Source organism: Ceratotherium simum, chromosome 3 (assembly GCF_057802395.1).
Source record: "Ceratotherium simum simum isolate JZ-2026a chromosome 3, ASM5780239v1, whole genome shotgun sequence".
Lineage (NCBI taxonomy): Eukaryota > Metazoa > Chordata > Mammalia > Perissodactyla > Rhinocerotidae > Ceratotherium > Ceratotherium simum.
The window spans coordinates 91,997,461-92,012,484 of NC_141902.1; the positions used below are offsets into that span (position 1 = coordinate 91,997,461).

A 15,024-nucleotide genomic window follows, 5' to 3' on the forward strand; every position below is an offset into this window, starting at 1 on the left:
GAAGCCAGTGCGGGGGAAGGAAGTGAGAATGGGGAGCGGTGAAGGCCTGGGAGGGCGCTGGCCTTTGTGGCAGGACCGCCTGCCTCTTCCACTGCAGGCAGAGACCTGATCTACCCTCCCGCTCTAGGGCCCAGCACTGGGTGAATGCGAATTAAGGACTGACAGACATGGTCTGAAGGTTTGGGAGGAGTCACCACGTGAATACACAATGGCCCTGGATTTAGGTTTAAACCTAAAAGAGAGGCCTTAGGGCCGGCTCCGTGGCTTAGCGGTTAAGTGCGCGCGCTCTGATGCTGGCGGCCCGGGTTCGGATCCCGGGCGCGCCCCGAGGCACCACTTCTCCGTCCAACGTCCACGTACAGCAACTAGAAGGATGTGAACCTATGACATACAACTATCTACTGGGGCTTTGGGGGGAAAAACTGAATAAATAAAATCTTTAAAAGAGAGGCCTTAGATTGGATAGTGGTGCAGTTAAATTGGAAGGGCTGGTGGGTGGGATAGATGAAAGAGGGTCTTGGAAACGGCACGGGAGTTGAGGTTTAATTTTTTTTTTTTGGACAACAAGAAATCACTGTAGGTTCTTGAGCAAAGTGCGGTGACAGTGCAAGAGATTAGATGTGGGGAAATTAAATCTGTTAGGGTTTGGAGCAGGGCTTGAAGATGGGGCTGGGGAGACCAGGAGCTGACTGGGGCAGGTGAGGATTGAGATAGGGCCTGCCGAGAGAGGGAGAAATGCAGGAAAGACTTGACGATGCAGATCTGGAGCCCACCAGGGAGCAGGCTCAGGACTCGTGGGGAAAAAGAGTGGGAGGGCAGGGATATGTTCCATCTGAATTCAAGCAAAAGTTGCTCATTCAGGATGGGAACCAAAAATAATCTCTTATATCCAAACTTGAACCAATTGAACACCAAACAGGAACAGTGCCTTATCATGCAGATGTGTTTTAGCATTTGGTTTTATTTTTGAAGTCTGTTAAAGTTGAAGATTGCTTGGTGAAAACACCAGGGACCTGAGGAAATTCCTTTTCGAGCCACAAATCTTGTGACAGTTGAGGGCAATCAGATCCGACTGCTCAACGCTCATTCCGGATGGATCTGGGGTAGGAGGCAAGATGGAAGATGGGGGGCTCTCAATGCATTGTTGAGTCTCACCACAGCATATGATGGATGATTTCCTCATTGAAAGCTGATTCTGGGCCGGCCCTGTGGCTTGGTGGTTAAGTGCGCGCGCTGCGATGCTGGTGGCCCGGGTTCGGATCCCGGGTGCGCATTGAGGCACCACTTCTCCGTTCATCCTGAGGCCGAGTCCCACATGCAGCAGCTAGAAGGATGTGCAGCTACGACGTACAACTACCCACTGGGGCTTTGGGGGGAAAAAATAAAATAAATAGAATCTTTAAAAAAAAAAAAAAAAAAAAAAGAAAGCTGATTCTGTTTTTCCCCAGTTATAATAAACTCATTCATTTATTCAGTAATTATTGAGTGTTACCTATGTGCCAGGCACTGTTTTAAGAGGTCAGGGTGCTAGCCTGGGAGAGTGTAGCCCCTAGGACATATGGCTGGGCTGGTGGGGGCTCCCTCTGGGACTGCTTCTCCGTGTCTTTAAACAGTGTCAGCCCAGCTGGAGGCAGAGCACGTGGAGGGCAGACAGGTAACTGATTCTGAGGCACCCCTGAACCACGGAGGCCTGTAGGGCTCCCTCACTGCCTCCTTGCCTTCCCTAGCTTCCCCCCACCCCAACCTTCTCCTGCCCTTCCCAGTTAATAGCCTCAATGTCCCAAGAGCCAGCACCCCCTGCCCCCATAAAAGACCTCACAGAGTGTCAGATTGGTAGCAGGCCCGGAAGTTGTGGGACATTCCCTGGGCTTCAATCCTGGGATGTTTATTCTACAGGCCGGGCGGAGGGTGAGAAAGGAAAGGAAGATGTTGCAATCCACTCCATCCACTGCGTCATCTGAGGAGGGGAGGGCAGGGGCAAAGGCAGGACACCCAGACATGGAGCCTGCCAGCTTTGTCAGTCCTGACTCAGGCCACCGAGCTCTCCACCTGCCAGCAGCCCCAGGAGATGGAGCAGCCCAGCCCACGTGCCTGGCCTTCCGCCCCTGACTTCGCTTGATAACGAACCAGAAACTGAAACAGGGTCAGGATTCCCGGCCTGAAGTCAGAGATGAGTCACTGCTGAGAGGAACTGCAGCGGCTGAGAAGTGGCACCAGAGAGGCAGGCGTGAGCTGAGGGCACCGAGACAGGCAGGTGAGAGCGGGAGATGGGATGGCAGGTTCAAGGTGTTTCTTGGGGGTAGCGGCCAGGGGAGGTGATGGGAGGGGGCCTCTTGGTCCTGAGGCTGCTGGGCAGGACCAGAGGCCCTGGGACTGCTGGGCTGAGGAAGCTGGGTGGTGTGGCAAGTGGCCAACTTCCCCCTCTGCCAGGTAGTATTTGTGACAAAGGGCAGGGCAGAGGGTGCAGGCTGGCTGGGTGGTGGCTGAGGATACTTGGGGCCTCTGTTGGCCCTCAAATGATGCCCCTCCTGTTGCCCCCTCTCCAGCACATCTGAGGGTCCCAGTGGAGCATGGCAAGTGGCACCGAGGTGGTGGCCATGGACTGCGAGATGGTGGGGCTGAGGCCCTTCGGGGAGAGTGGCTTGGCACGTTGCAGCCTCGTGGACCTCCACGGCACTGTGCTCTATGACAAGTTCATCCGGCCCGAGGGGGAGATCATCGATTACAGAACCCCGGTCAGCGGGGTGACGCCTCGGCACATGGAGGAAGCCACACCATTTGCCGTGGCCAGGCTGGAGGTAAGTGAAAGGCCATATGCCAGCCAGGCCAAGGGGGGCTGGGGCTGCAAAGACCGCCCCCAGACACATGCACACTTCCCTGGCACCTTCCCTGGGTGCCAGATCTGTGGCCTGTGACTCCAGTCATATGATTCTCTGCCACCCCTGCGTGGGGAGCACCAGGGCGTGGAGGAACCGCGGGCCTCTCCATGGTGTCCCTGAGAAGGCTTCCTGCCCTCTGACAACGTTAGCCTCGTGTCTCGGAGCAGCCCGCGGGGCGTCTGGTCCACCTTGCCGTCTTGTGATGGGGAAACTGAGTCTCTCCTAATGTTCCACACACAGTGATTTGGGGGCTGGACTCCCCATTCTTTCCTCTACACCGGGCTGCCACTGGTGAGCCATTTCCTGTGGGGAAACGAGGGACACTGGCTGGGCCCTTGGCAGTGGGCCCTCCCGGTCCTGGAAAACAGGCAAGAGCCTCCTGGGCCAGAGGGAGATCTTGCCCCCAGACCCACATCAGGCCGCCCCTCAGTTTGAGGTCTGCATGTGGCCCCAAGACTTCCCCACCCTCGGCCTTTTACTTGTTGTGGTATCTTCTCCAGTCTAACTTTCAGTTTCTGTGAGTTAGTAAGTGGAAAGCAAACTCAACTGCTCTCAAAGGGCTCCCAGGGTTAGTGACTTCTGGGAAGGGCACGTGAACTCCTCGATTCCTAGGTGGCGGGGCTTGGGGAGGTTCCAGAAGAACACAGAGAATTGTTTCGTTTCATCTCCACATACCCAGCGAGCCTCCGACAGGCTCCAGGTGCTGGAGATAAGGCCACAACAATAGCTGCTGTTTACAGCACGCTGGCCCCTCCCCGGATGCTCTCCTGAGCACTCGCCCGCCCTCGATGAGCTCATTCATGCCACCCGAGACAGCCTGCCAGGAGGCTTCTCGGGGGCTGCTAACTCAGAGCTGCAGGTCTGAATCTTGGCTGCTTACTTACCAGCTGAGTTAGTTTGGGCACTCAACCTCTCTGTGCCCAGTTTCCCCACCTGTCAAAGAAAATGGGGAGAATAATCACAGCAACTTCATGGGATTATTGTAAGGATGGAGAGAGTGCCTGCTTTAGTCCTCAGGACATGTTGGCTATCACGGTTGCTTCCCCTCTCACCCCCACATGACAGATGAGGACACTGGTGGCTGGGGCTGCTGTGACAGCACCACAGACCGGGAGGCTGAAGCACAGACATCTACTGTCTCACTTCTGAGGCTAGAAGTCCGAGATCAAGGTGTGGGCAGGGTTGGTTCCTTCGAGGGCTGTGAGGGAGTCTCTTCTCTGGCTCTCTCCTGCTTCTGGTGGCTTGCTGGCAGCCTGGCGTTCCTTGGCTTGTAGACACATCACCCTGATCTCTGGCTTCTTGCTCACGTGGCATTCCCCCGTGTGCATCTCTGATATCAGGCATGTTGGTTTAGGGCCTACCCTGAGGACCTCAACAATGACCCTATTTCCAGTAAGTCACATTCTGAGGTACTGGGGGTTAGGATTTCAACATATGAATTTTGGGAGGATACAATTCAGCCCATAACATGAAGCGACTGGCACAAGTTCAGGTGGATAGAACGCGGAAGAGCTAGTTGGGATTCAAAACAGGCTCGCGGCCTCCAGAGCCGTGCGTCCAGCAGGTGCCGGCAGCCACGTGTGGCTAACAAGCCCCTGAGAAGTGGCTGGTCTGAATGGCGATGTGCTCTAAGTGTAAAGTACACACTGGACTGCAAGGACTTATAAAAAAGATAATCATAAAGTACCTCAGTGATTTTTTATATCTATTACATGTTGAAATGATAATATTTTAGATAGGTTAAATAAAACATATTAAAACCAATTTCACCTATTTCTCTTTACCTTTTTAAATGTGGCTATTAGATTATTTAAAATTACCTTTGCGGCTCATGTTGTATTTCTGTTGGACAGCACTGTTCTCTAGGTACTAAAAGAATAATGGGGAGCCCTGAGGAGGGGGCACAGTACATCAGGGTGGTTCTTGAAAGACTCTGTGAGGCTGATGGTGTTTGCAAGGGGTGGGAGGAGTCTGTACACAACTCAGTAGGCCACAAAGAGCCATTGAAGATTCTTGAGCAAGAGCATGGCAGGATCAAAACTAGTTTCAAGAAAACTAGACTGGGGGGAGCTGTGGAGGATAGATGGGAATGAGGAAAGAGATGACAGTAGAGAGAAGACTCAGAGCCCGGAGGGAGCAGATACGAGGGCCTGAGTCATCAGTAGCAGACACAGGATTGGAAAGAAGGAAATGGTAAGAGGGGGGAGGCCGAAGGAGAGTCGCCAAGAAGTTGGGGCAACGTAAAGAAGAGGGGGTCTGTCCAGGTGCTGATGGGAGTCCGGGGACGCTGCACAGAGCTCCCCGCGCTCAGATCCCCACTGAGCAGTCAGGTGGATGGCATGTCCCCATCCTTCCTCCTCTTCCCCAGCCTCCCTGCCCATCAGAGTGACAGAAAGAGGGGAAGGGCCCAGAGGAGGGGGAGAGGAGGCAGCAGAGAAATGCCTCTCACATGCCGTGGTCTGGATGTGCAGCCAGTTCCCTGGACGCCTTTGAGCACTGGCCTGGGAGTCAGGACACCTGGGTCCTCATCCAGACTTGGTGCGGAACGCTTTTGTTTCTCCATCGGAGATTGTGCCAGGCCCAGTGCTTCACATGTGCAACGCGTAGCCCAGCCGGAGGAGGCACCCCACAGCCATGCAAGGAGTAAGGCAGGGATCCGAGGACCAGGCAGATCTTTGGAACCACGTCTGGGGACCTGCTCCATCACTTACTGGTTTGTGTGACCTTCAGCAAGTTCTTGAACCTCTCTGAGCCTCAGTTTCCTCATCAATGAAAGGGGAGTACTAATGCTGCCCTCCCAGGCCTGGTGCAGGCTGGACGCAGTGACGCGGCCCGTACCCCTAAGCATAGTGCCTGGTGCCCGGCTGATGGTCACTGAATGTGCCCGTGGGGAGAGCAGGGCAGAAACCCAGATTGTCCGACCGAGAACGGCGGTCTCTGATTCTGGCCCTCGTTTTCTGCCTGCTGTACCAGGTATGCTGCTGCCAATCTCTCCTACCCTGCTGCAGAGGAACTTCCCCACGCCTGGCTCAGGTCACAGCCTCCCCACCCCACTGTTCAAACACCTGCCGTGGCTTCCCATTGGCTAAGACCCCCTAGCCCAGCATTCGGGGCCCTCCAAACCCCTACCTACCTACCTCTCCTTGCTTCTCTTGCAGCTCAGCCATCGCCCACCCTACCTTCAGCCAAACTCCTACTCTCCCCTGCCCCTAGAAATGCTACCATTCTGGCAGGCCCAGGCCAGAGGAGTCCTTTACGATGCCCATCCCCCCCTGCTGGACCCCCCCCCCCCCGTGGGGTCCCTCGCCCTCGTTGCTGTGGCCCATGCACTGTAAAGCTTGCCTGTCCATGCACGTGTTCTGCCTGGCCCCACAGCCCCTGCTCTACACTTTCTCTGCCCCAGAGTGATGCTGTGCTTTGCACTCAGAAGGTGCCCTGAGAATGTTTGTAGGATTGGAGTTGATTTTCACGGAATACAGGAGTTCTGGCAGCTGTGTGGAACAAAATTGCCTCTGCCCTCGTGCTGGCCTTTGCTGTCGAGATGCAGTAGCACACACGCAGCCTGGGGTCGGGAGCTGAGACTGGCTGGGTGTCTGCCACTCGATTGCTCTGTGTCCCGCAGCTTGTTGCTAGACCTCTCCGCGCCCTTGATAGGCTCTTCTGTAACACAGGTGTGATGAAGTAGCACAGGTGTATCCAGCACTGTGTCCAGGCACTGTTCTAAGTGCTTTTCACACACCGTTGCCTTCACTCCCCACCACGACCTGGGACGTAGTTAACTAGTACCATCACCCCATTTTGCAGACAAGCAAACTGAGGCCAAGGCTGAGCCAGCTGTCCAAGGAAGGGGTGGAGCAGAGACTCACTTCTGGCTCTAGAGCTTGCTCTGTGATGTTCAGATCGCATGATCAACGTGTGTGAATGTACTCTGTGAACGCTGTGTCCAGTACACAGAGGGGCAGGGTCTGGTGTGGCATGTGAGTGCAGAGGTGCTGCAAGGCCACGGCTGCCATTTGTTTTCGTGAACGAGAACTCTGAGGCAGTTTGATCCCACTCATCATCCATAATGGTTCAATCCCAAAGACAGAGACCAGGGTCACGGGCCCCAGGAAGGGCAGAAGCCTATCAGCCATTTATCAGACCCCACAAGTGACCCCTCTCAGGTGCGCTGGGGCTTGCCAGGCCTTAGTCTCCTGCAGGCACCTTCAAAGGTCGCTCACCAGCCTGAGTGCCTCCCGTGGGAGCGCTGAGGTGGCTCAGCTCGCAGAGAGCCACAGGGCAGCCCAGGGCATCCAGGAGGGCTCTGGGGAGCCGCTGAGCCCCGAGCCACCCAGGGGTGCTGCTGCCAGAGGGCACTCAGACTGTGAGTGGGCTCCCGCCACTCCCTTCTCTCTCGTTTATTTTTACTTTTCGTATATGGTTACATACTTTTGTGATGTAAGGGAATTGCCTATCTTCTGACATCTCTAGGTCTGACCACCATCTAGAGCAGCAGTTCTCAGTGCAGGCTGATTTTGCTCTGCAGGGGACATTTAGAATATCTGGAGACATTTCTGGTTGTCGTAAGTGGGGAGGGGTGCCTGCTACTGACATCCAGCGGGTAGAGACCAGGGATGGTGCTAAACATCTTACAGCACACAGGACAGCCACTCCCCCACCACACTCACACCAAAAAAGGATCCATAGGCTGAGAAAGTCTGATCTATAGAGAGCCCCACAAAGCAGACTGTCAGTGCAGGAAGGAACCCATGAGGAGACTGAAGTCCAGAGAAGGGCAGTGACTTGCCTAAGGACACACAGCAAGCTGTGTTAAAACTCAGTGCTCAGATCCAGGGCTCTCACCTGGCAGGTTAATGCTCTTTTTCTTTCTTTTTACCAACAGTAAGTTTTAATAGCTCGTAGCTCACTTTTGTAAGTTAATGCTCTTTTAATGTTAAGCCAGTATGATGAATAGCATCTACACTGTGATTGGGATTGGGGAGGGGTCATTACAGTTTTAGTTTGCACACAGGGAAACTGAATCCCGTGAAGCATCATGGTTTAGGAGGGAGACACAGACAGAAGGGCGGCCACAGGAGCTGGTGAACAGGGAGTTAATTGAGCTGTAACCAGCGCTGCAGCCCTTGGCTGGGTCAGGGTGCCCTCTTGGGGCCCTGCCACCGGGCAGTTGTCTCTGGGGCTCGGCCAGATGGAGGAGGATGACTTCACCATCCAGGTTTCCCGGGGGTACAGCCCTGTGGGAAGCGGGCACAAGCTGGGGGAAGGGGACAGAGGGAAGAGGGGACTGAGGCCACTCCTGAAGAGGACAGTAAGGGATCTGGACTTCTGCAGGGACAACATTCTTCAGAGTCCCTTACAGCCACCTCTTCTGGCAGCCAGAAATGAAGGAATGGGTCCGTGAACTAATAAAAGAATGGATGCATGAATGCATGGGAGAAGCAGCAGGCTCTGAACTGCTCGACAGGCGTCAGGGCAGAGACTCCCAGACTCCCTGATGTGGAGAATCCCCTGGAGTATGTGCGAACGCCCCCTGGTGATCTGGATTCAGTAGGCCTGGAGGGGGGCCACCCTCTGGATTCTTAACAAGGGTCCCAGGTGAATTTTTGATGAGGCACGTGTGGAAAATGTCCCGCTGTGTGATGTGGGCACACACCACTCTCGCCCCCCTTCCCTCTTGGTCATATGGTATGACAGTCCTGCCTTAGAGGGGCTGTATTCCCCATTCACGAAATCCTCAGAGAGGCGGGGGCCCAGCTGTGCTCTGCGCTCTGGATTAATCATGCTGGTGCGGCCCCTCGGGTCTCCGTAGGTGGTAATGATAACGACTGTGAGAATAGGGACAGGCTCAGGTGGATCCGGGCATTGCATCTCAGCTCGCAACTCACCGGCTGTGTGACCTAGGCAAGCCTCTTCCCCTCTCTGATGCCTAGCATCCTCCTCTGTCAAACGGAACCGAGCGTGTTCCTCTTGAGAAGCCTCAGGAGGAGGTGAGGAAAGAACCGGGCACAGTGCCAGGCTGACGAGAGCAGATCGATGACTGCCCCTTCCCCCTCCAGTTCTTTCCAGGAATCCTAGAGTCTCCGCCCCTGCTTTTGACACACCTGCCTCATGACACTGACTCAGGGCAGTCCCACAGCCAGCAGGTCATGCAGCCCTGAGGCCTCACCAGCTGGCGTCTCCCACCTCTCCCTGGCCCCCAGCAGTTCCTCCCACCCTCCCTCCCCAACCCTGCCTCAGAGCGTCGGTGGAACCCCACCTCTCCAGGACCTTACCTTACAAATGGGGAAACTGAAGCCCAGAGACCGTCTTTGACATCCCTGAGACCGCACAGCAAGTCCCAGCAGTCTTTTCCTGCCCGGTACCCAGCATCTCTGTCCTGAAGAGTTGTTGGCATCTCTGCTAAACAGACTGTTCTCTTTTCCCTGCTCCCTCTTCCTTCCTTCTGCCTGTCCACCTCATCTTATTTGTCTCATGGTGGGGCCCGTGGTACCGAACATAGCCCCACCCAGGGACCCTCGGACTCGGGAAGTGATGAATTTCCCAGGAATCCACAGCACAATGATTTGGCCCTCTTGTGCCTGGGACCGGCTGCAGCTGTCTCTGGGATAGCAGACAGCTCCCTCAGGGCTTGGTGTGAACTGGGCCTAAGCCAGGTCCGAGATGGCTCAGGGAAAACAGGCCACATTGTTCGGAAACGGAAAGGATGTCAGCAAGAGAAGGCACGTGACTCACGGCCGCCCAGCACAGCCTCGTCTCCCCACCCCTCCCCCTGGGCCGGTCCTTTCCCTCCTACACAGGAGTCCCCTTGAACCGCTGCTCTGAGGTCGGGTGCCCTCACCACTCAGGGTGACCCCCAGACCAGCAGCATTGGCACCCCCTGTTAGAAATGCAGACTCCGGAATCTGAACCCAGATTTCAGGGAGATTGGTCAGGTGACACGTAAGCCCAGTGTGAGGTGCGCTGGTGTCCGTCAGGAGCGGCACAGCTTCATTCCTCGACCGAGCTTTCCCCAGTCCCCAGGATGAGCACAGGCTCTGTCCAGAGGAGGCCCTCACAAAACCCCGTGAAGGGCGGGGCAGACTGGTAACGTTGCCTGTTGACAGTGGATGGACAGACTCTGCTGAGGTCCAGCGCTGTGACCGTGGGCAGGTCACCTCCCCTCTCTGAGACTCAGCTTCCTCTTCTGTGAAGTGGCCATAATGATCCCGTGGTTGCCAAGGGGGAGCATATCAAAGGCCCCACATGATGTCCCAGGAGGCCCCTAGAAGCAGAAGCAGGACTGGGCGGGTGTCAGCCATCCAGAAGGCTCCTTCCCCAGGCACAGACTATGGTACTGGGTGATGCACAGAGGAGACAGCGGCTGTGGGGGGCTGTCCAAAGTGGGCCTGAGACAGTCACACACTGCACCTTCAGCTGGGGCCTGGTACAGCTTGCCCCAAGGCCCCCCTTCCCATCCTCTCCACTGGCAGCCAAGACAAAGAAAGGTGACTGGCCTGTGTGGCCAGAGCGGCAGAAGGCTGTCCCTGGGGCCACTGTGGGAGAGGAGGCGAGAATGGAGGCAAGAGGGGAGGCTTGGACACCTGTGCAGGGCGCTGGGCTGGGTGCACTCCAGGCTGCTCCTCGAAGCTCGGCCGCTGGGCTGGCACAGGCCTGGAGCAGGCCTGCTCTTTCTGCAATGTGTAATGGTGACAAGCAGGGGCTGGCACCAGCCTGCTGGCTTTGAAGGCTGGCTCTGCCACTAGCTAGCTGTGTGACTGTCCCAGTTATTTAACAGTGCTTAGCAAATCGCCCCAAAATAGTGGTTCAAACAATGTCAATACTTCCTTCATGTACCTGCGATCTGGGCAGGGCTTGACAGACTGGGACAGCGGGTCAACGAGGTGTCTTGCAAGCCAGAGGCTGGAATCATCAGAAGGTTCACTTCCCCGCCCGCCTGGTGGCTGGGGTTCCTCAGGCACATCTCTGTCTCCATGTGGTCTCTGCAGTGCAGTGGCTTTGGATGGCTCAGGGCTCCCAGGATACGGAGCCTGGAATGCACCCAGCCCAGCACCCTGCACAGGTGTCCAAGCCTCCCCTCTTGCCTCCATTCTCGCCTCCTCTCCCACAGAGAAGGCAGAAGTCACACATAAGCCCATATTCAAGGCGAGGGGAATGAGACTCCATGTTTTGTGAGAGGGGTGTCAGTGAGTCTGCAGACTTGCGTTAAAACCATCAGAGTAACTTTGGGCTAATTATTTCACTTTCTCAGTGCTTCAGTTTCTCATTTGCAAAATTTAGTTAACTACAGCCCTCCCCCACTTCCATTTCAGTTTTCTATGGCTGCTGTCACAAAACCATAAACTTAGTGGTTAAAAACAACACAACATTACTATCTCACAGTTCTGCAGTTCAGAAGTCGGGCACGGGTCCCACTGGGCTGAAATCCGGGTGCTGGCAGGGCTGCCTGACTTTCTGGAGCCCCTGCAAGAGAATCTGCTTCCCTGCCTTTCTCACTTAAAGAGGCCACCTGTGTGGCACCACACAGTGGCGTAGTGGTTAAGTTCACAGGCTCTGCTTTGGAGGCCCAGGGTTCCAGGGTTTATCAAGCCATGCTGTGGCAGCGTCCCATATACAAAGTAGAGGAAGACTGGCACAGATGTCAGCTCAGGGCTAATCTTCCTCACCAAAAAAAAAAAAAAAAAGAGGCCACCTGTGGTCCTTGACCCACGGCCCATCCCTCCGTCTTCAAAGCCAGCTGCAGCATGTCAAGTTCCCCCAACGAATCACTCTGACCTCCACCCATAAGGATCTTTGGGATTATGTTGGGCCCACCTGGATAATCCAGAAAATCTCCCTGTTTTAAGGTCATCTGATTAGCAACCTAAACTCCATCTGCAACTTCCATTTCCTTTTGCCATGTAACATGTTCACAGGTTCGGGGGACTAGGGCGTGGGCATCTTTGGGAGGTCATTGTTCAGCCTGCCACAGTGGGGCTGTTGAAAGGATTAAAGGACATAATATACGTGACGTCCTTAGGCAAGTGCCTGGCATGTGGGACATGCTCAGTAGGTGCTAGCCGTTGCTATCACACATGGAACCACTGGCCTTCAGCACAGACCTAAGCTATTCAGTGTGAGGAGGGACCTGGCACAGTCTCCTCATTTTATACATATGTTTGAAGCCCAGAGAGGGTCGGTGATTTGTTCAAAGTCACACAGCAAGTCGAGGAGGGGCTGCTCCCTGCCATCCCCATGAAGGCACCAAATTGCCCCAGACCCACCGGGAGGACCCTGAGTGATGTGGTGGCATGTCTTCCTGGCCAGATCCTGCAGCTCCTGAAAGGCAAGCTGGTGGTGGGTCATGACCTGAAGCACGACTTCAAGGCCCTGAAGGAGAACATGAGCGGCTACGCCATCTACGACACGTCCACCGACAGGCGGCTGTGGCGCGAGGCCAACCTGCAGTACTGCAGGCGCGTCTCCCTGCGGGTGCTCAGTGAGCGCCTCCTCGGGCGGCGCATCCAGGTGAGGAGCCTCCCCTCCCAGGCTGCGGCCCGAGAGCTGGTGCTGGGGCCTGGCCTTCCCCCCTGGACTCTCCAATCCCTCAGTGGCTCCAGAACAAATATTTGGCCCCATGGACAGTCTCCCCCGTAGTCCTGGGGGCTGTGAGCGTGTGAGAGGGGCGGCGTTGTCTGGGCTCCCTCAGAGGCAGCCCCCCGCAGGATCGGGGTGCAGGAATTTTATATGAGGTGGCCCCAGCAAGCGCTGGTGGAGGGAGGAGGAGAGGCAGGGAAGGGAAGGTGTCCAATAAAGGTTGGTTGGTTGGTTTGTTTTTAAAATCAAGCCAGTTACCCTGTGGATGACTTAATCCCACTGCGGAACTCTGGGAGAGGGTGTAAAACGCAGACCCCAGATTCACCCAGGGAGCGGGGGTCTTTACACACAACTCCCATCAGCCATCCGCTGACGCTGCTCCTGGGCCCTACCTCTCAGCACTAGTCTCGGCGAGCCCTAGGTGAAGGCAGCAGTGCTGGGGTCGGGAGCTCACCCAGTGGAAGGGCCCAGGCAGGTGGGCCAGACACTAGGAGCCGCGGCTCCCCACGCGGGCCTTCCAGGTCAACACTGATTCATTAACACCTACTATGGGCCAGGCTGGACCGGCTGCAGGGGACACGGGTGAGCAAGGCTCAGCCCTGTCCTTGAGGAATTCTTGGTTGAATGGATGGTGGCCCAGAACCCGGTCGTCAGCACACGCTGTGGGGAGTGTCCGATGGAGGGAAGGGCGGGTGTCCTGGGAGCAGGGACGAAGGATGGGTGGCAGGGAGGACACCGGATCTGAATGGAGTTTGGAGGTGGGTCTTAGTAGAGGTGCGCAGGAGAGGAGTTCGAGGTGTGATGAGTGAGGGACTGCTTGGCTGGGCGAGCTGGAATCGTGGAGGAAGCAGGGGATGGGCCTGAGTCTGGCCGCTCGGTTAGCCCAGTGGCACACAGGACCAATGACAGAATGGTCAGCACATCGATTCACTGAACAACACTGTTCTCAACTTGCTGAGAAGTAGCACATTAGAAACATGGTTTTGACATGTCCCTTTTTCCCATATGCCCGGGCACCCTGGAGCGTCCTCTTAGAGCTGCCTCAGCCCCCGTGTTGTGGAGCAAGTCTGCAGTGCCCACCCCCTACCAGATTGTAAGCACCTTGAGGGTACAGCCTGGTTCTCAGGATGCTGGACGTGGTGCCTGGCCACGCCTGGGCTTAGTGCCCCGGCCCGGGACTAATGGATGGAGCCAGGCCTGATCCAGCCACCTGCTGAGTCCAGGGTATCAGAAGTGATGGAGCCCTGGAATCGGGTGGTGAGCAGGGAAAGCCCAGGTCACTCTGGGTGTCTGGATTCAGCCCCGCCCCAAGCCCCGACTCTACCTGTGTCTGCAGAACAGCAAGTCAGGACATAGCTCCGTGGAAGACGCCAGGGCCACGATGGAGCTCTACCGAATCTCCCGGCGGATTCGAGACCACTGAGGGCTGCTTGCCCCACGGTTTGGGACTGAAGCTCGATTCCCCAGGGAGTGGCGGCCTGCAGCTCTTCAGGACAGCAACTCACTTGCTTTTGTAAAACGCATTTTTAATAGTAAAATGACTATATTTTCTCTACTCCGTCATCAGATCCTCCTCTTTTCCTTTCTTCTCTCTGAGCCTGGTAATGGTGGACAAGACCCAATCTGTGTGAGGCTGAGAGGGCTGTGAGGACTTGAGATGGGATGGGGGGCAAGTGTCAATTTCCTCAATATCTTGGATCCCATGTGTCCAAGAAGAAGCTCCAGGAATCTAGGTGGCATGCAACTTAATTAGCAACCCGTGCCTCTGCCGCCCTTCTCCAGCTGCTTTTATGCCCAGAGCGGTACATTATTCCCTGGGAGACACCCAGCTCAGAGGTCCATTCATCCTGTCTTGAAATTGGTGCCATGGCACTGGTGAACTTCGAAGCAAAGGTACAGGAGGTGTGATGGGTGCCACCCCCAGTGACCTTCAGCAAGTCATTCCCTCCTCTTTTTTGTCAAATAAGCATGCAAAGGTAGTGGACTCTGGAATCAAGGGGAACTAGGTTGGAATCCTGGTCCTGCCATTTAATAGCTGTGTAACCTAGGGTGAGTTACTTAACCTCTCTGTGCCTCAGTTTCTCCATCTGTAAAATGGAGAATTCTAACAATTCATAGGGTTCTTGTGAGTTGTTGCATACAAAGTCCCTAGCACCATGCCTGTCACAGCTTAAGCACCCACCAAATGTCAATGACTGGTGGTTATTCTCTGGACCACCTGCCGATCTAGGGGACCCCAGGGAGAGCAGCTGCATTCTGCTGTGGGACCCACCCTCTGAAGGAAGGACATGCGCAGTGTGTGGGGAAAAGGGTCCAAACCAGAGCCATGACTGCTCAGTAGACTCAGCTGCAGAGTTGTTGTTTTAGCCTGTGCCCGGGGCCCACTTCAGCTCCACTAAACCAGAATCGCTGGGGGGCGGGGCCGGCATCTGCTAGTTTGTTGACCTCCGCAGGTGACTCTGATGCCCAGGAAAATTGAATCACCTGAGGGGCTTGTAAGCAACCCCAGCAGTTCCTAAGGACAGTGTTCTCACCTTGACCTGCATCAGCATCACCTGGAGGGCCCTGGGCC

General features: G+C 55.6%; 1 protein-coding gene across 1 annotated transcript; it reads left to right on the forward strand.

The window, feature by feature from the left end:
• The first annotated feature begins 453 nt into the window (after positions 1–453).
• ISG20 (interferon stimulated exonuclease gene 20) lies at positions 454–14,007 on the forward strand. The gene is made up of 4 exons (XM_004431933.3): positions 454–2,254; positions 2,547–2,798; positions 12,183–12,383; positions 13,789–14,007. Exons 2-4 carry the CDS (start codon positions 2,571–2,573, stop codon positions 13,873–13,875), a joined length of 516 nt encoding a protein of 171 aa, XP_004431990.1. The 5' UTR covers positions 454–2,254; positions 2,547–2,570; the 3' UTR covers positions 13,876–14,007.
• Positions 14,008–15,024: the final 1,017 nt, after the last annotated feature.